The sequence below is a fragment of the Hemiscyllium ocellatum genome, chromosome 23 (genome assembly GCF_020745735.1).
Source record: "Hemiscyllium ocellatum isolate sHemOce1 chromosome 23, sHemOce1.pat.X.cur, whole genome shotgun sequence".
NCBI lineage: Eukaryota > Metazoa > Chordata > Chondrichthyes > Orectolobiformes > Hemiscylliidae > Hemiscyllium > Hemiscyllium ocellatum.
This window is the reverse complement of record NC_083423.1, coordinates 59,363,938-59,379,392: the sequence shown is the minus strand read 5'-3', so window position 1 is coordinate 59,379,392 and position 15,455 is coordinate 59,363,938. Positions and strand designations below refer to the sequence as shown.

General features: G+C 42.1%; 1 protein-coding gene across 1 annotated transcript in view; it reads right to left on the bottom strand.

Moving 5' to 3' along the window:
- The window catches only part of appl2 (adaptor protein, phosphotyrosine interaction, PH domain and leucine zipper containing 2), a 152,169-nt gene that overhangs the window by 15,713 nt on the left and 121,001 nt on the right, over positions 1-15,455 (bottom strand). The window contains exon 17 of the mRNA XM_060843062.1: positions 7,867-8,041. Coding sequence (XP_060699045.1) covers positions 7,867-8,041 — 175 coding nt within the window. The remainder of the gene's footprint in view (positions 1-7,866; positions 8,042-15,455) is intronic.

The window sequence follows — 15,455 nt, the reverse complement described above, 5'->3', positions numbered from 1 at the left end:
CTGTCTCATGACAGCCTTGGTTCAAGCATGGACAAAAGAGCTGAATTTTAGATGTGAAGTGAGAATCAAAGCCCTTGATGTCAAGGCTACATTTGACTGAGTGTGGCATGAAAGAGCCTGAGCAAAACTGGAATCAATGGGGTTCAGTGGGCTAGTTGAAGCCATGCCTGGTACACAGTGTGCATATGGCATGTTAGCTTTTATTAGTGGAGGGATTTGCGTTTCAGAACCATGAGGTCATGCTGCAGTTGTACAAAACTCTGGTCCAGCCACACTTGGAGTATTGTGTACAGTTCTGGTCACCGCATTACAGGAAGGATGTGGAAGCTTTGGAAAGGGTTCAGTGGAGATTTACTGGAATGTTGCCTGGGATGGAGGGAAGGTCTTACGAGGAAAGGCTGAGGGACTTGAGGCTGTTTCCATTTGAGAGAAGGTTGAGAGGTGACTTAATTGAGACATATAAGATAATCAGAGGGTTAGATAGGGTGGACAGTGAGAGCTTTTTTCCTTGGATAGGGATGGCTAGTACAAGTGGACGTAGCTTTAAATTGAGGGGTGATAGATGTAGGACAGATGTCAGAGGTAGTTTCTTTACTCAGAGAGAGTAGCAGGGGGCATGGAACTGCCTGCCTGCATCAATAGTAGACTCACCAACTTTAACGACATTTAAATAGTCAATGGATAGCCACATGGATGAAAATGGAATAGTGCAGGTTAGGTTGACCTCATAGATTGGTGCAATATCGAAGGCCGAACAGCTTGTACTGTCCTGTAATGTTCTACAGGAACATGGTTGTAGTTGTTGGAGGGAAGTCACCTCAACTCCAGGACATCTCTGCATGAGCTCCTCAGGGTAGTGTTGTAAACCCAAACATCTTCAGCTGCTTCATCAATGACCTTCCATCCATTGTAAGGTCAGAAGTGGGTTTGCTTGCCAGTCATTTGCGACTCCTCAGATACCGAAGCGGTTCATGTTTAAATGCAACAAGATCTGGACAATATCCAGGCTTGGATTAAAAAGTAGCAAGTAACATTTGCACCACACAAATGCTAAGCAATGTCCATCACTAATAAGTGACAATCTAATCACCACCCCTTGACATTGAATTGTGCTACCTTAACAGAATCCTCCACCATCAGCATCCTGGAGGTTATCATTGATCAGAAACATAACGGGATTCGCCACAAAAAACAGTGGCTATGACAGCAGGTCAGAGACTAGAATACTGCAGTGAGAAACTCTCATCCTGACTCCCCAAATCTTCTCCATCATCTACAAGACACAAGTCAGGAGTATAATGGAATACTTCCCACTTGCTTGGATGGCTGCAGCTCCAATAGCACTCAAGAACCTTGCCACTTGAATGACACTAGATCACAAGCATTCACTCCCCCCACCTCCAACACTCAGTAACAGCAAAGCTTACCACTTGCAAGATGCACAGATGGAAATTCAACAATGAACGTTAGACAACATTTCCCAAACGCAAGACTACTTCTATCTAGAAGGACATGGGCACCAGTACATGGGAACACCACCACCTGCACGTTCCCCACCAAGCCACTAACCATCCTGACTCAAACATATTGTTATTCCTTCACTGTCACTGGGTTAACATCCTGGAAGTCCCTTCCCTAAGGTAATTATGTTTCAACCAAGAGCACTTGGACTGCAGCAGTTCACCACCACCTTCTCAAGGGCAACTCAGGACAGGCAATAATTGCTAGCCAAGCCAGTGACACCCACGTCCCACGAGTGAATAAAAATAAAACACAGAAACTGTCACACTCAGCTCTTCAGCAAGTTCATTTCTCCCCACCACACTAGGATGAAACTTCCAGTATCCTTCAATGCCTATTCCACTCCCTCTTTGTCTTTCCTAAAGGTCAGCATTTATGATACATTAACCTAGCACAATCAGATTTTTGCAACCCATGCTGGCTTTCCTTAACAAGATAAATTGCTTTAAGTGCTTACTGAACTTTTCCTTGATCATTGTTTTTAATACCTCATCAACCACTGAATTCTGACTGAGTGGTCTGTAGTTTCGGGGATATCCTTGTACCCTTTCTTGAATAAGGGTGGTATGCTTCAGATTATAAAGACAGGGAGGTGTGAGGCCATGGTGATATCAAAAATCAAGAATGAGAATTTTAAAATTAGGATGCTCTGTGACCGGGATCTAATGTAGGTGGGCAAGCTCAGGACTTTTGTAACAGCAGAGATCTGATGACTTCAGGTAGAACGTAGGAGAACAACCAGAAGTGCATGGTAATAGCACATTCTGATGATAACAAACACAAGAATGACAGTTTCAACTGCCTATGAGCTGAGGCAGGACAGGGTGGGACTTACAAAGGCGATCGTAATGGAGATGAGGATATAGGTGAGAAGTTCATTCTGAGATTATCTTAACACCAAGATTGCTAAAAGACTTGGTTTAGTCTCAGACATTATCAGAGACGGGGATGAAGTCAGTAGGTAGTGCAGCATGGTCTCAACACATTTGTTTCATGCCTTCCCAACTTTTAATTGGAGGACATTTCTGTTTATCCTATCTTGAACATTGGGTAAGTAGGACAATAATTTAGGTGGTGCTGATTAGAGCTGAGTCAAACCCGCTCAACTGACTGTCCAAAATCTTCCATACTAACAGCTGGGGGCTTCTACCGAATTAGGGAGAGCTGTCCCACAGACTAGTCAAGTAAGAGCCTAACAAGTTGTACTTACACAATCATACCTTACACCATCCCTGAACCCATCGGCAGGATAGATGCACCACAGGTAATAGTGCAATAGTGTATAAATTGGTAGGATGTTGTCCTGGACTCCCAGGACATTGAGTTTGGACTGAATGAAGTCTCATGGCATCAGATCAAGCATGGACAAGAAAAATTCCAGTTGAAATACTACCCAATATTATCTCCTCGCTGATGAATCACTACTTTAAGTGCTTCTTCGAAGTAACGAACCATATCCAGTTGTCAATGGTATCGGACAACTAAACAACTAACAGGAGGAACCTCCACAAATACTCAGTGATTGGGAGCTCAGCACATCAGTGCTAAACACAAGATTAAAGTATTTCGAAGGATCTTCAAGCAGGAGTGACAAGTTGAAAATCCATCTTGACCTCCTGTTCAGGACTCAGTATCAGTAATGCCAGTTTTCAGTCGTGAGAATGACACAAGAGTCTGCTGAGAGATAAAGGCAGGTTATGCATATGAGCAAAAACTTGCCAGATGGAATATAATTTTGGAAAATGAGAGATTTTGCACTTTGGCAAAAAGAATAGAGGAGCTGATTATTTTTTATCTGGAGAAAGACTGCAGAATGCTACAGAACAGAGGGAGCCTGAATCACAAAGAGCTACCGTCCAAGTTCAGAGGATAACATAGAAGATAAATGGAATGTTGGCCCTCACATACTAAAACTAAACCAAGGCATTAATCAGACCACAACTGGAATACTGTGAACAGTTTGGGCCCCTTGTACAGAAAATATATATTTGCGTTGCAGACAGACCTAGGCTATGGTATGCAGGGACTTGCTTATGAGAAGCGGTTGAGTAAGTTGGACCACATTGGAATTCAGAATAATGAGAGGGACCATATTGAAGCATACAATATTTCTAAGGGACTTGGTGGAGTAGATGTGGAGAGGTGTTTTCCCATTTTGGGAGAGTATAGGACCAGAGAGCATAATCTCAGAATAAAGTGTTACACATAGAGATGAAGAGGAATATCTTTTCTCAGAAGGTAGTGAATTTGTAGAATTCTTTATGGCTGCTGAGGCTGGGTTGTCAAGCATATTCAAACGTGAGATGCACATTTTTAATTAGGAAGGGCATCAAGGGTTATTTAGTAAGGTGGAGTTGAAGATTATCAGATCAGCCATGAATGCCTCAGTGAATCAGCCTCAAACTGAATGCCCTATTTCAGTTGCTTCACCTTATGGTCTTATATCAAGAAACAGGTGAAGGCACCGAATACTGCGATGGCTATGGTTCCTGACAACATTATGATAATAGTACTAATTCTTTATGCCCCAGAACTTGCTGCACTCTCGTCAAACTGTTCCAGTACAGCCACATAACTGGCATCTACCTGACAAAGTTGGAGATTGTCCAGGTATCCACTAAAAGGTGCAGAAATAAAATCCACTCAATTATTGCCCAATTAATCTATTCCTGATCACTGGTAAAGAGATGTTATGGGTCATCAATAGTGCTACCCAGCTGCAATAATCTGCTCACTGGTGGTTAGTTTGGGCTTCACCAGGGGCATTCAGTTCCTAACCATATTACAACCTTGGCCTAAACAGAGGTGAATTCTGGAGTTGACATGAAAGCAGAATTTGACCAAATATGCCATCAAGATGTTGTAAACTGCTTCAAGATCAAGTCCTACTCAACCGTTTTGGAGACATTAAGTAGGAGGTGCCGTTTTTTCATTGACACTTTCAACTGAGGCCTCAGTAGTCCACTCAGGTACTTTTCTGAAGAAGAATGGCGGAGTTATCCCGTGACCTGGCCAGGCTGATTTTGTTGGGGGGTGTAGGAAATGTGTGTTCAAGAAGAAAATAAGGAGGTATACTATTTAGGATGAAATGTAGGGACAACGAGCCCAGAAAACATAATGTCTCAGAATATTCAGGAATTCAACTAAGGGTGCACGCAGGCTCAGTGGTTATCACTGCTGCCTCACAGCACCAGGGACCCAGGTTCAATTCCAGCATTGGGCGACTGTCTGTGTGGAGTTTGCACATTCTCCCAGTGTGTGTGGGTTTTCTCCAGTTTCCTCCCACAATCCAAAGATGTGCAGGTCAGATGAACTAATTATGCTCAATTGCTCATAGTGTTAGGTGTATTAGTCAGAGGGAAATGGGTCTGGGTGGGTTACTCTTCAGAGGGTTGGTGTGGACTTGTTGGGCAGAAGGGCCTGTTTCCACACTGTAGGGTATCTATTCTAAAAGTGTTGGGGAGCTTAAAGAAGAAAATGGGCCAGTAAAGAGGGCACATGAAAAAACACTGCCAAGAAACATTACAGAGATATTCTCAAAGATATTCTCAAAGTCTATCAAGGAGAATTGCATAACCAGGGTATAGGGTCCATTAGGGACTGAGAAGGGTAAAATATGAGCATAGAGCTGGAGAACACTGGTAGGGCATTAAACAAATACTTCACATCTGTAGGAAGGATGTAGGTACAGTATTCAGGGAGATGGACTGTGAGGTCCTTGAGGAGATTGACATAGGGAGTGAGGTGGTATTGTAGTTTTTGATGGGCAGTAGACGAATCCCCACGTTCATGCGTTGTATCCAGGCTACTGTGGGAGGCGAGGGAAGAAATTACAGGGGCTATATCCCAAATTTTTAATGCTTCCCTGGCTACAGGGAAGGTACCAGAGAACTGGAGGACAGCTAACATGGTGCAACTCTAAGAATGCTCAGGTTGCTTGACACCATCCAGGATAAAGCAGCTCACCTACATATGATCACACTTACAAATGTATGAATTAGGAGCAGGGGTTGGTCATTCAAACCAGAGTCTGCTCTGCTAAATAAGATTTCTGATCTGACAGTGCCCTCAGCTACTCCAATTACCTTCAAATTCCTTGTTAATCAAGAATCTACCTGTGCCTTGAAGATATTCAATTAAGGTGCTTCTACCACCCTCTGGGGAAAGAGGATTCCAAAGACACGAAGAGAAAAACGAAAATCTCAAATTTCTTAAATGTCAGACCCTCTCTTTTAAGACTGTCTCCTAGTTCTAGTTTCTATCGCAAAGGCAAGTTCTCTTTCTGGAGCCACCCTGTCAAATCCTATAAGTATCGTATATATCTCACTAAGGTCACTTCTCATTCTCCTAATCTCAAAGGGACACATGCTCAATCGATCCAACCTTTTCGTATCAAAGTAATTTCCCCGCCCCCCCCCACCCCGCATCCTAAATATCAATCAAGTGAACCTTTTAATTCTTTCTTAAAAAGGAAACCAAGAGTGTACACAGTATTCCAGGTGTGATTGTATCAATACCCTGTACAACTGCAACAAAATTTTATTGCTTTTGTATTGCCTTTACTGTCCATTTGCCTTCCTAATCACTCACAGCAGTTACATACTAACTTTATGCAATCCATGTACCAGGATGCCCAGATCTCTCAGAATCTCTTGCACTCATTCTCTATTTAAATTATATCCTGTTCTTCTATTCTGCTTGCAAGTTCACATTTGTGTACGTTGTATTCCATCTACCAACTTTACATTCATTCACCTTACCTTTTTATATCTGTGCTGGCTACCTAAGCACTCACATTTACTTTCTTACCTATCATTGTATCATAGTAAACGTAATCATTGTACTTTGAGTTTCTTATCCAAATTATTTCCATAAATTGCAAATTGCTGGGGCCCCAAAATTGTTCCCTGTGAAAGCCTATTTTTCTTATCTTACCAATCCAAAAATGACCCATTTATGTCAAATCCTTTCTCCCTTTGAGATAAACAATCTTCTACTGATTCCAATATGTTAAACATCACAAGCTCTTATCTTGTCATGAATTTTGATGTAGCATTTTGCCAAATGTTTTCTGGAAATCGAAGTATAGTGCATCCATAGGTTCCCCTTTATCCACAATGCTTGTGAATTCCTAAAAATATTCCAATACATGAGTTCAACATGAACTTTCTTTCACAAAACCATGGTGACGATATCACCCTTAATAAAAGATTACAGTATTTTCCGTATGCTAGCTGGCAAAATAACTGGCTTGCACTTTCTTGTTTTCTGTCTCCCTTCTGTGCTTAATGGAGACCCCATTCACGACTTTTAACACTGAGTCCCTCCCAAACAGCAACAGCAACATGTACCATCTACTGCACCGCTGAGATTGTTTCAATAGCACCTTCCAAGCCTGCAACCTCTATCACCTAGAAGGACAAGGGCAGCAGATATAGGAGATATCACTTCCAAGTCACACATCTTGTTGACTTGTAAACACATTAACTCCCCTCTTAACAGCTCTCAGAGATAAATGTCACAGTTGTGCCCTTACAACCATTCCACTGCCACAAGCAAATAACCATGTTCACTGAAATAAAACATCAGCTCTCTAGTGACACTGGGACCAAGATCTTCCCCATGCTTTCCTGGCCTAAGATGGCCCTCCTCTGCACTCAGTATTTATTTTACCTTCCAAATGCTTCTAAACACAGCCCTAAAATTTCATCAATTGAGGGAGGTATTCCTGAGTGATGGAGCAGAATCTGAATCTAGAGGGATTTTCCTCTGTTAAATTGTTACACTGGCAACTTATACTATAATGGGAGAAATGCTGTCTGCCTCTCCCTTTTTTTGCCTTCGCTCAGAAATAGTAATCAACTCAGTACAACTAGCCATAGGTTTCCTACAAAACTGTACATGCTTCATTATTCAGAAAATTAATTTCATTCTAGGGTACTTTCCAGGAAGTTTCTAAACACTAAAGGAAAGATCAGTGTTACAAATTCTTGAACGGATCACTTCTTAACCTCAGTAACCCAATTGCTTTTTTTTTATTTCTTTCAGGATTCATACAATGAGAAATGTGTACAGTAAATATTAAAAGACCAAATACTGAAAGTGAAAGCACGTAATATTTCATTGAAACTATCACAGATGTTAGCATGAAAGTTAATTTTTGAAGTCTCAACAAATACTCCAAAAATGAGATGATTGTTTGTCAGCTTATACCCTTCCATATACCATTCATCCTTAAAAAGAAGGATCTATTGGAAGGAAACTGAAAATTCCTGGACTGAGGAGGTGAAGGTGAAGATTGTAATGAAAAAAGCCATAACAACATTAGTTAGGGCTCCTACTTACCTCAGTTCCCTGGAGCTGACTATCATCTGAAATTCTGTCATACGGAAGACATTATGGATTGCTCGAGCAGCCAACACCTGCCTCATTGTCTCATAAATTAACTCATCATTCTGGTCGGTTCTTGCTTCTATGGAGCCTAAAAACCTCACTGTAAACTCTTGGTGCAGAAGCAAATCTATAATAAAGTTATGGTTCATTGGTTAGAATGTTGCTGCTATAAAACTTAGTAACAATCTAATTCCACAGCATTGTACATTTTTGCATTTAAAAGGAAATCTAAATCCACGACTTCAAAATTATGATTATAACACAAAAAAAACACCTTAAAACATGAGCAAGAATTCCCGACTAATTTGAGATTAGGCTTTCCCGAGTTATTTCCTTCAATAATCTGTTCTACAATTCATTGTTCCAAAGTGAAGTCTATCAGAACTCAAAACAGTATTACTGCCCTCACTGTCAGTGTAGTAGCAGAGCTGCCAGCTAACTATCCCCCTCAGGCTCTCTGATTCCAGCAGATTTCCCAGCTTATTCTAAACTGCTCCCTTCCAGTTAAGTACTTCCTAACTTACCACTGGTGTTATGTTTCCAAATATTAGTTACAGGTTTGAGATCAGTCTTAGAAACTCTTTCAGGTAAGTCAGTACAAGTTACTAATTAGTCTAAGATGTCTTATTCCCAGGAATGCCTGATACTATATCATACTGTAGTAAAAGCCAGGAATCCCTCATGATTCGAACTGAATATCATGATTTTTGCAAGTAAACCTGCATCCACTTAGAATCATAGAGATGTACAGCATGGAAACAAACCCTTCGGTCCAACCCGTCCATGCCGACCAGATATCCCAACCCAATCTAGTCCTACTTGCCAGCACCCGGTCCATATCCCTCCAAATCCTTCCTATTCATATACCCATCCAAATGGCAATTGCACCAGCCTCCACCACATCCTCTGGCAGCTCATTCCACTCTCTGCGTGAAAAAGTTGCCCCTTAGGTCTCTTTTATATCTTTCCCCTCTCACTCTAAACTTATGCCTCTAGTTCTGCACTCCCCGACCCCAGGGAAAAGCCTATTTATCCAATCCATGCCCCTCATAATTTTGTAAACCTCTATTAGGTCACCCCTCAGCCTCCGACGCTCCAGGGAAAACAGCCCTAGCCTGTTCAGCCTCTCCCTGTAACTCAGATCCTCCAACCCTGGCAACATCCTTGTAAATCTTTTCTGAACCCTTTCAAGTTTCACAACATCTTTTCGATAGGAAGGAGACCAGAATTGCATGCAGTTTCCAACAGTGGCCTAACCAATGTCCTGTACAGCCACAACATGACTTCCCAACTCCTGTACTCAATACTCTGACCAATAAAGGAAAGCATATCCGACGCCTTCTTCACTATCCCATCTACCTGCGACTCCACTTACAAGGAGCTATGAACCTGCACTCCAAGGTCTCTTTGTTCAACAACACTCCCTAGGACCTTACCATTAAGTGTATAAGTCCAACTAATATTTGCTTTCCCAAAATGCAGCACCTCACATTTATCTAAATTAAACTCCATCTGTCACTTCTCAGCCCATTGGCCCATCTGGTCCAGATCCTGCTGTAATCGGAGGTAACCCTCTTCGCTATCCACTACACCTCCAACTTTGGTGACATCTGCAAACTTACTAACTGTACCTCTTATGCTCACATCCAAATCATTTATGTAAATGACAAAAAGTAGAGGACCCAGCACCGATCCTTGTGGCACTCCACTGGTCACAGGCCTCCACCACCACCCTCTGTCTTCTACCTTTGAGCCAGTTCTGTGTCCTCTATTCCATGAGATCTAACCTTGCTAACCAGTCTCCCATGGGGAACCTCGTCGAATGCCTTACTGAAGTCCATATAGATCACATCTATTGCTCCGCCCTCATTAATCTTCTTTGTTACTTCTTCAAAAAACTCAATCAAGTTTGAGAGACATGATTTCCCACACACAAAGCCATGTTGACTATCCCGAATCAGTCCTTGCCTTTCTAAATACATGCACATCCTGTCCCTCAGGATTCCCTCCAACAACTTGCCACTTCTCTGATCTTTAAAAATTAAAACAGAATGACAGATGTATTTGAGACAAGGTTTCGATTATGAATTTCTTGTGCAGGAAAGAAAGACCAAGTAGCAGTTAATGACCGAACACTGCTTACTTCACTCCCTGAGGAATTCACAGAATCATAGAATTCCTACAGTGTGAAAAGAGGCCACTCAGCATCTACTGAGAACAAGCTGGTTGACTTGTACTTTGAAAATCCTTTCTGGATGACATCTTCTAATTGGAAATACTGACTTCAAATCTGATTAACTGTACACTGTTACATAATACTGCCACTTCGATAGTAAGTGGTTGCTTTCTGAACCAATTTGTTAAAATGTTGACTCGATTTCCTAATTCGCAGACACCTCCTCGACCACGACTTCACCTCCCCTCCCATCACCAAACCATCATCTCCCAGACCATCTGTAGCCTCATCACTTCTGGAGAACCCCCAGCCACAACCTCCAAACTCGGTGTGGGAACCCCGCACCTCCTTCCTATGTCTACCTCCTGCCCAAACTTCAGACCTGACTGCTTTGGTAGACCCGCTGTCTTAGCCTGCTCCAGCCCCATCTAACTTATCTCTGCATACTTTGACACTGTCCTGCTCCCCCTTAGTCCAGAAACTCCCTATCTACATTTGGGACACCATCCACATCCTCTACCCCCTCCATGACTTTCGTTTCCCCAGCCCAATGCATTATCTTAACCAGAGACATCTAGTCCTTGTACACATCTACCCACGAAGACCGCCAAGCTCTCCATTTCTTCTTCTCATGCTGACTCAACCAGTACCCGTTCTACTGACAGTCTCATTCAACTGGCTGAACTAGTCCTCACCCTCAACAATTTCTCCTTCCAATCCTCCCACTTCCTCCAGACCAAATGGTAGCCATGGGCCCAGATTTGCTTGCCTCTTTGTCGGTACGTAGAACAGTCCATCTTCCACAGCTACACTGGCAATCTCTCCTCACAAGACAAACCTTTCATCTCTGGAATCAATCTAGTGAACCTTCTCTGAACTACCACCAATGCAATTACATCATTCCTTAAGTATGGGGACAGAAACTATACACAGTACTCCAGTTGCAGTGTCACCAAATGCCTTGTGTAGTAACAACAACACATCCCTACTTTTATCCTCCATTCCTTCAGCAATAAATGCTTAAATTCCATTTGCTCTCAGTAGCTACATACGAGCCGTTTTGTGATTCATCTTCAAGGACACCAGATCCCTCTGCATCAAAACATTTTGAGATTTCTCTCCACTTAGATAATAAATTGCCTTTTTATTCTTGCAACCAAAATGAATAACCTCACACTTACCAATATTACATCCAATCTGTTAATTTTGGCTCATCGCCTAACCTACCAACATCCATTTCTTATTTCTTCACTACACCTTACGTTCTCATCTACTTCAATGTCATTTGGCTATAGTAAATTCTTCTTCTACATCCAAGTCGCTAAAATATTTTAGAAATAGTTGGGACCTAGTCACATCCCACTAGTTATAACCTGCCAAGACAAAATCAAAAAAAAAAAGGCAGATGCTCGAACTCAGAAACAAAAGCAGAATTTCAAATCTGAAGATGACACTGGAGAAGGGTCACTGGACCCGACATGTTAATTCTGCTTTCTCTCCACAACTGTTGCCAGACTTGCTAAGTTTTCCCAGTAATTTATACTTTTGTTTTCTGTTAATTAGTTAAACTTCTATCCAAACTCATATACTAGCCCTCAGCCCACATGATCCTACCTTGGGTGCTCTGTGTGGGGCCTTATCAAATGCTTTCTGGAAGTCCAGATATACTATATCTACAGAACGCCTATTATCCACTTTGTTTGTTACATCTTTGAAGAACTCTAACAAATTAGTCAAACATGATTTACCATTTATTAAACCATGCTGACTCCAATAGATTGAATTTTGTCTTTCCAAATCCATTACTTCCTTAATAATGGATTCCAACAATTTCCCAGTGACCGTCCTTCTTTGTGGGCAGCTGCTTTACCAAAAAAAAACACCGTAGAGCTCAAACAGACTAACATTTACTCCAATGATTATGTTAAAAAGTCTGTTTCTGTTGCACTGTAAATGACATGGATTTAAAAGGGCATCTATTGGGTACAATGGTACCAAGACCATCTCCTCTTTGAAGGGAGACCATTGCTCAGTTAGTTTTTGCCATCAACCTTTCAGTTCAGTCTATTCTGCCTGGTTCTGCTCTTGCCCCACTGAAGCCAGCACACCCCCAATTGATTTTTCTCATGCTGGATCTACCATTGTCATTTTCCACCATCATCTTAAACCTTACAATACAATGGCCACTGTCATTTAAATGTAACAGGATCCACTTGAAACAACTCATCTTCAAGAAACACATTCAACAGTGCATTCTTTCTTTTTGGAATGGACATATATATAGTAGGAAATTCTCCCAAACACAATCGCTGCCCCTTTCACTACCAGTATTCCGATCTATATTTGGGTAAAGTCCTTCATTACAATGTTTCTCTATAATTTCCCTACTGATTTGGCCTTTTTCATCTTTCTGATTGTTTATTGTAGTCTATAGACTACCGATCAATGTAGCTGCATTATTTTTGTTCCTTAGCCCCAGCCAATTTGATTTGGTCTTCAAACATCCTAGAAAACATTTTTGCTGGAACTGCAATGTTGTTGAACTAATACTGCCAGCTTTCCTTTCCCTCCACTGGTAATTTGTCTGAACTCCTCGTACTCAGGAATATTTAACATCCAGTCTTGCCCTTCGGTTTTCCAGTATCTGTTGTCATCAGAACATCATATTTCCACATGGCAATTCTGTGGCTATAACACCCCTACTTTATTTACTGTATTCCATGCATTCATATATATTCACAGTGACCCTAAATTAGACATTTTCCCTTATTCCAATTTCACCTATTAGCTTACTAATCTCTATGTTAGTGCTATTCATCTCTCCAAGTATTTTGTGAAAGCTGGTATTTTTCTACAATATTCTCTCTTGGCCCCACACCCCTGCTGAGTTGGTTTGCAGCCCTCCTAACAGCACTAATGAAACATTCTGCAAAGATGTCAGTCCCAGTTTTATTCAGGTGCAACCCATCCAGCTTGTACAAGTGCCATCTTCCCGAAGTCAGTCTCAGTGTCCCAGAAGGTTTGGGCCTTCCCGCCTGCACCATCTTTGCTGTCACACATTATCTACCTACTGTTTCTGTATTCACATGCATGTGGCTCTGAGAGCAAGCTGGAGATTTATACTTGTGATCGTCTTGCTGATGGCCTACCTAACTCCCTAAATTCTGGTTGCGAAACTATATAAATGACCTGGATGAGGGCGTAGAAGGGTGGATTAGTAAATTTGCAGACGACACTAAGGTCGGTGGAGTTGTGGATAGTGACGAAGGATGTTGTAGGTTCCAGAGAGACACAGATAAGCTGCAGAGCTGGGCTGAGAGGTGGCAAATGGAGTTTAATGCAGACAAGTGTGAGGTGATTCACTTTGGTCGGAGTAACCGGAATGCAAAATACTGGGCTAATGGTAAGATTCTTGGTAGTGTAGATGAGCAGAGAGATCTCGGTGGCCAGGTACACAGATGCTTGAAAGTTGCGACCCAGGTTGACAGGGTTGTTAAGGAGGCATACAGTGTTTTAGCTTTTATTAATAGAGGGATCAAGTTCCAGAACCATGAGGTTATGCAACAGCTGTATAAAACTCTGTTGCGGCTGCACTTGGAGTATTGTGTACAGTTCTGGTCACCACATTATGAGGAGGAATGTGGAAGCTTTGGAAAGGGTGCAGAGGAGATTTACTAGGATGTTGCCTGGTATGGAGGAAAAGTCTTACAAGGAAAGGCTGAGGGACTTGAGGCTGTTTTCGTTGGAGAGAAGAAAGTTGAAAGGTGACTTAGTAGTGACATATAAGATAATCAGAGGGTAAGATAGGGTGGACAGGGAGAGCCTTTTTCCAAGTATGGTGACAGCGAGCACGAGGGAACATAGTTTTAAATTGAGGGGTGATAGATATAGGACAGATATCAGAGGTAGTTTCTTTACTCAGAGAGTAGTAAGGGTATGGAATGCTTTGCCTGCAGAGGTAGTAGATTCGCTAACTTTAAGTACGTTTAAGTCGTCATTGGACAAGCATATGGACATACATGGAATAGTGCAGGTTAGATGGACTTCAGATTGGTATGACAGGTCAGCGCAACATCGAGGGCTGAAGGGCCTGTACTGCGCTGTAATGTTCTATGTTCTATATACTCCTTCCTACCTAAGTCATTGGTACTAGCATGGACCACGACCTTGAGCTTTTCAACCTCTCCCAGAAAAATGTCCTGTAGCCACACAGTGACCTCCTTGACCCTGGCATCAGGGAGGCAACATCCCATCCTGGAATCACATCTTTAACCATAGAAACAACTTTGAGGTGAAAGATTTAAAAAGGACCTGAGGAGTATTTTTTCCCCACAAAGAAGGTGTTGTGTGTGTGTATGGTATGAGCTGCCAGAGGAAATTGTAGAGGCAGGTACAATTACATCATTTAAAAGGCATCTATATGGTTATATGAATAGAAAGGGTTTACAATGATATGGGCCAAATGCTGGCAATGGTCAGATTGAGATGTCTGGTCGGCGGAGTTGGACCAAAGGGTATGGCTGTATGATTACGACAGACGTTAAATTAACTGATCTACAGTTTACTACTTTCTGCTCCCCACCCTTTTGGAATATTAACTTATTTCCAATCCACTGGAACCTTTACAGAAACCGGGGAATTTTGGAGTATTATGACTAATCCATCCACTATCTCTGCTGCCACTTCCTCTAAAACCCTAGGATGTAGTCCATCAAACCCTGGGACTTGCCTACCTTTCATCCCAGTAGTTTGCTCAGTACTTTTTCTCTATTGAGGGCAATTGTTTTAAGTTCCTCCTTTGCTATAACCCCTACATTATCTGTTACTTTTTTGGATGATTTCTGTGTCCTCCACTGTGAAAGCAGAGACAAATATTGATTTAGTGTTTCTGCTATTTCTGTGCTCCCATTACTGACTCTCCAGACTCATCCTCTAAGGGACCAATATTTGATTAGATTAGATTAGATTACTTACAGTGTGGAAACAAGCCCTTCGTCAAGTTCACACCGACCCGCCGAAGCAAAACCCACCCATTCCCCTACATTTACCCAACACCATGGGCAATTTAGTATGGCCAATTCACCCGCACATCTTTGGACTGTGGGAGGAAACCGGAGCACGCGGAGGAAACCCACGCAGACACAGAGAGAATGTGCAAACTCCACACAGTCAGTCGCCCGAGTCGGGAATTGAACCCGGGTCTCTGGCGCTGTGAGGCAGCAGTGCTAACCATTGTGCCACCGTGCCGCCCACAACTTTTGCATTAGCTACTCCCTTCCGTTACTTACACATACAGAAGTTTATGGTATCTACTTTTGCAGTCGGTGCTGCTTTGCCTTCATAATTTACCTTCGCTGTTTTTGTA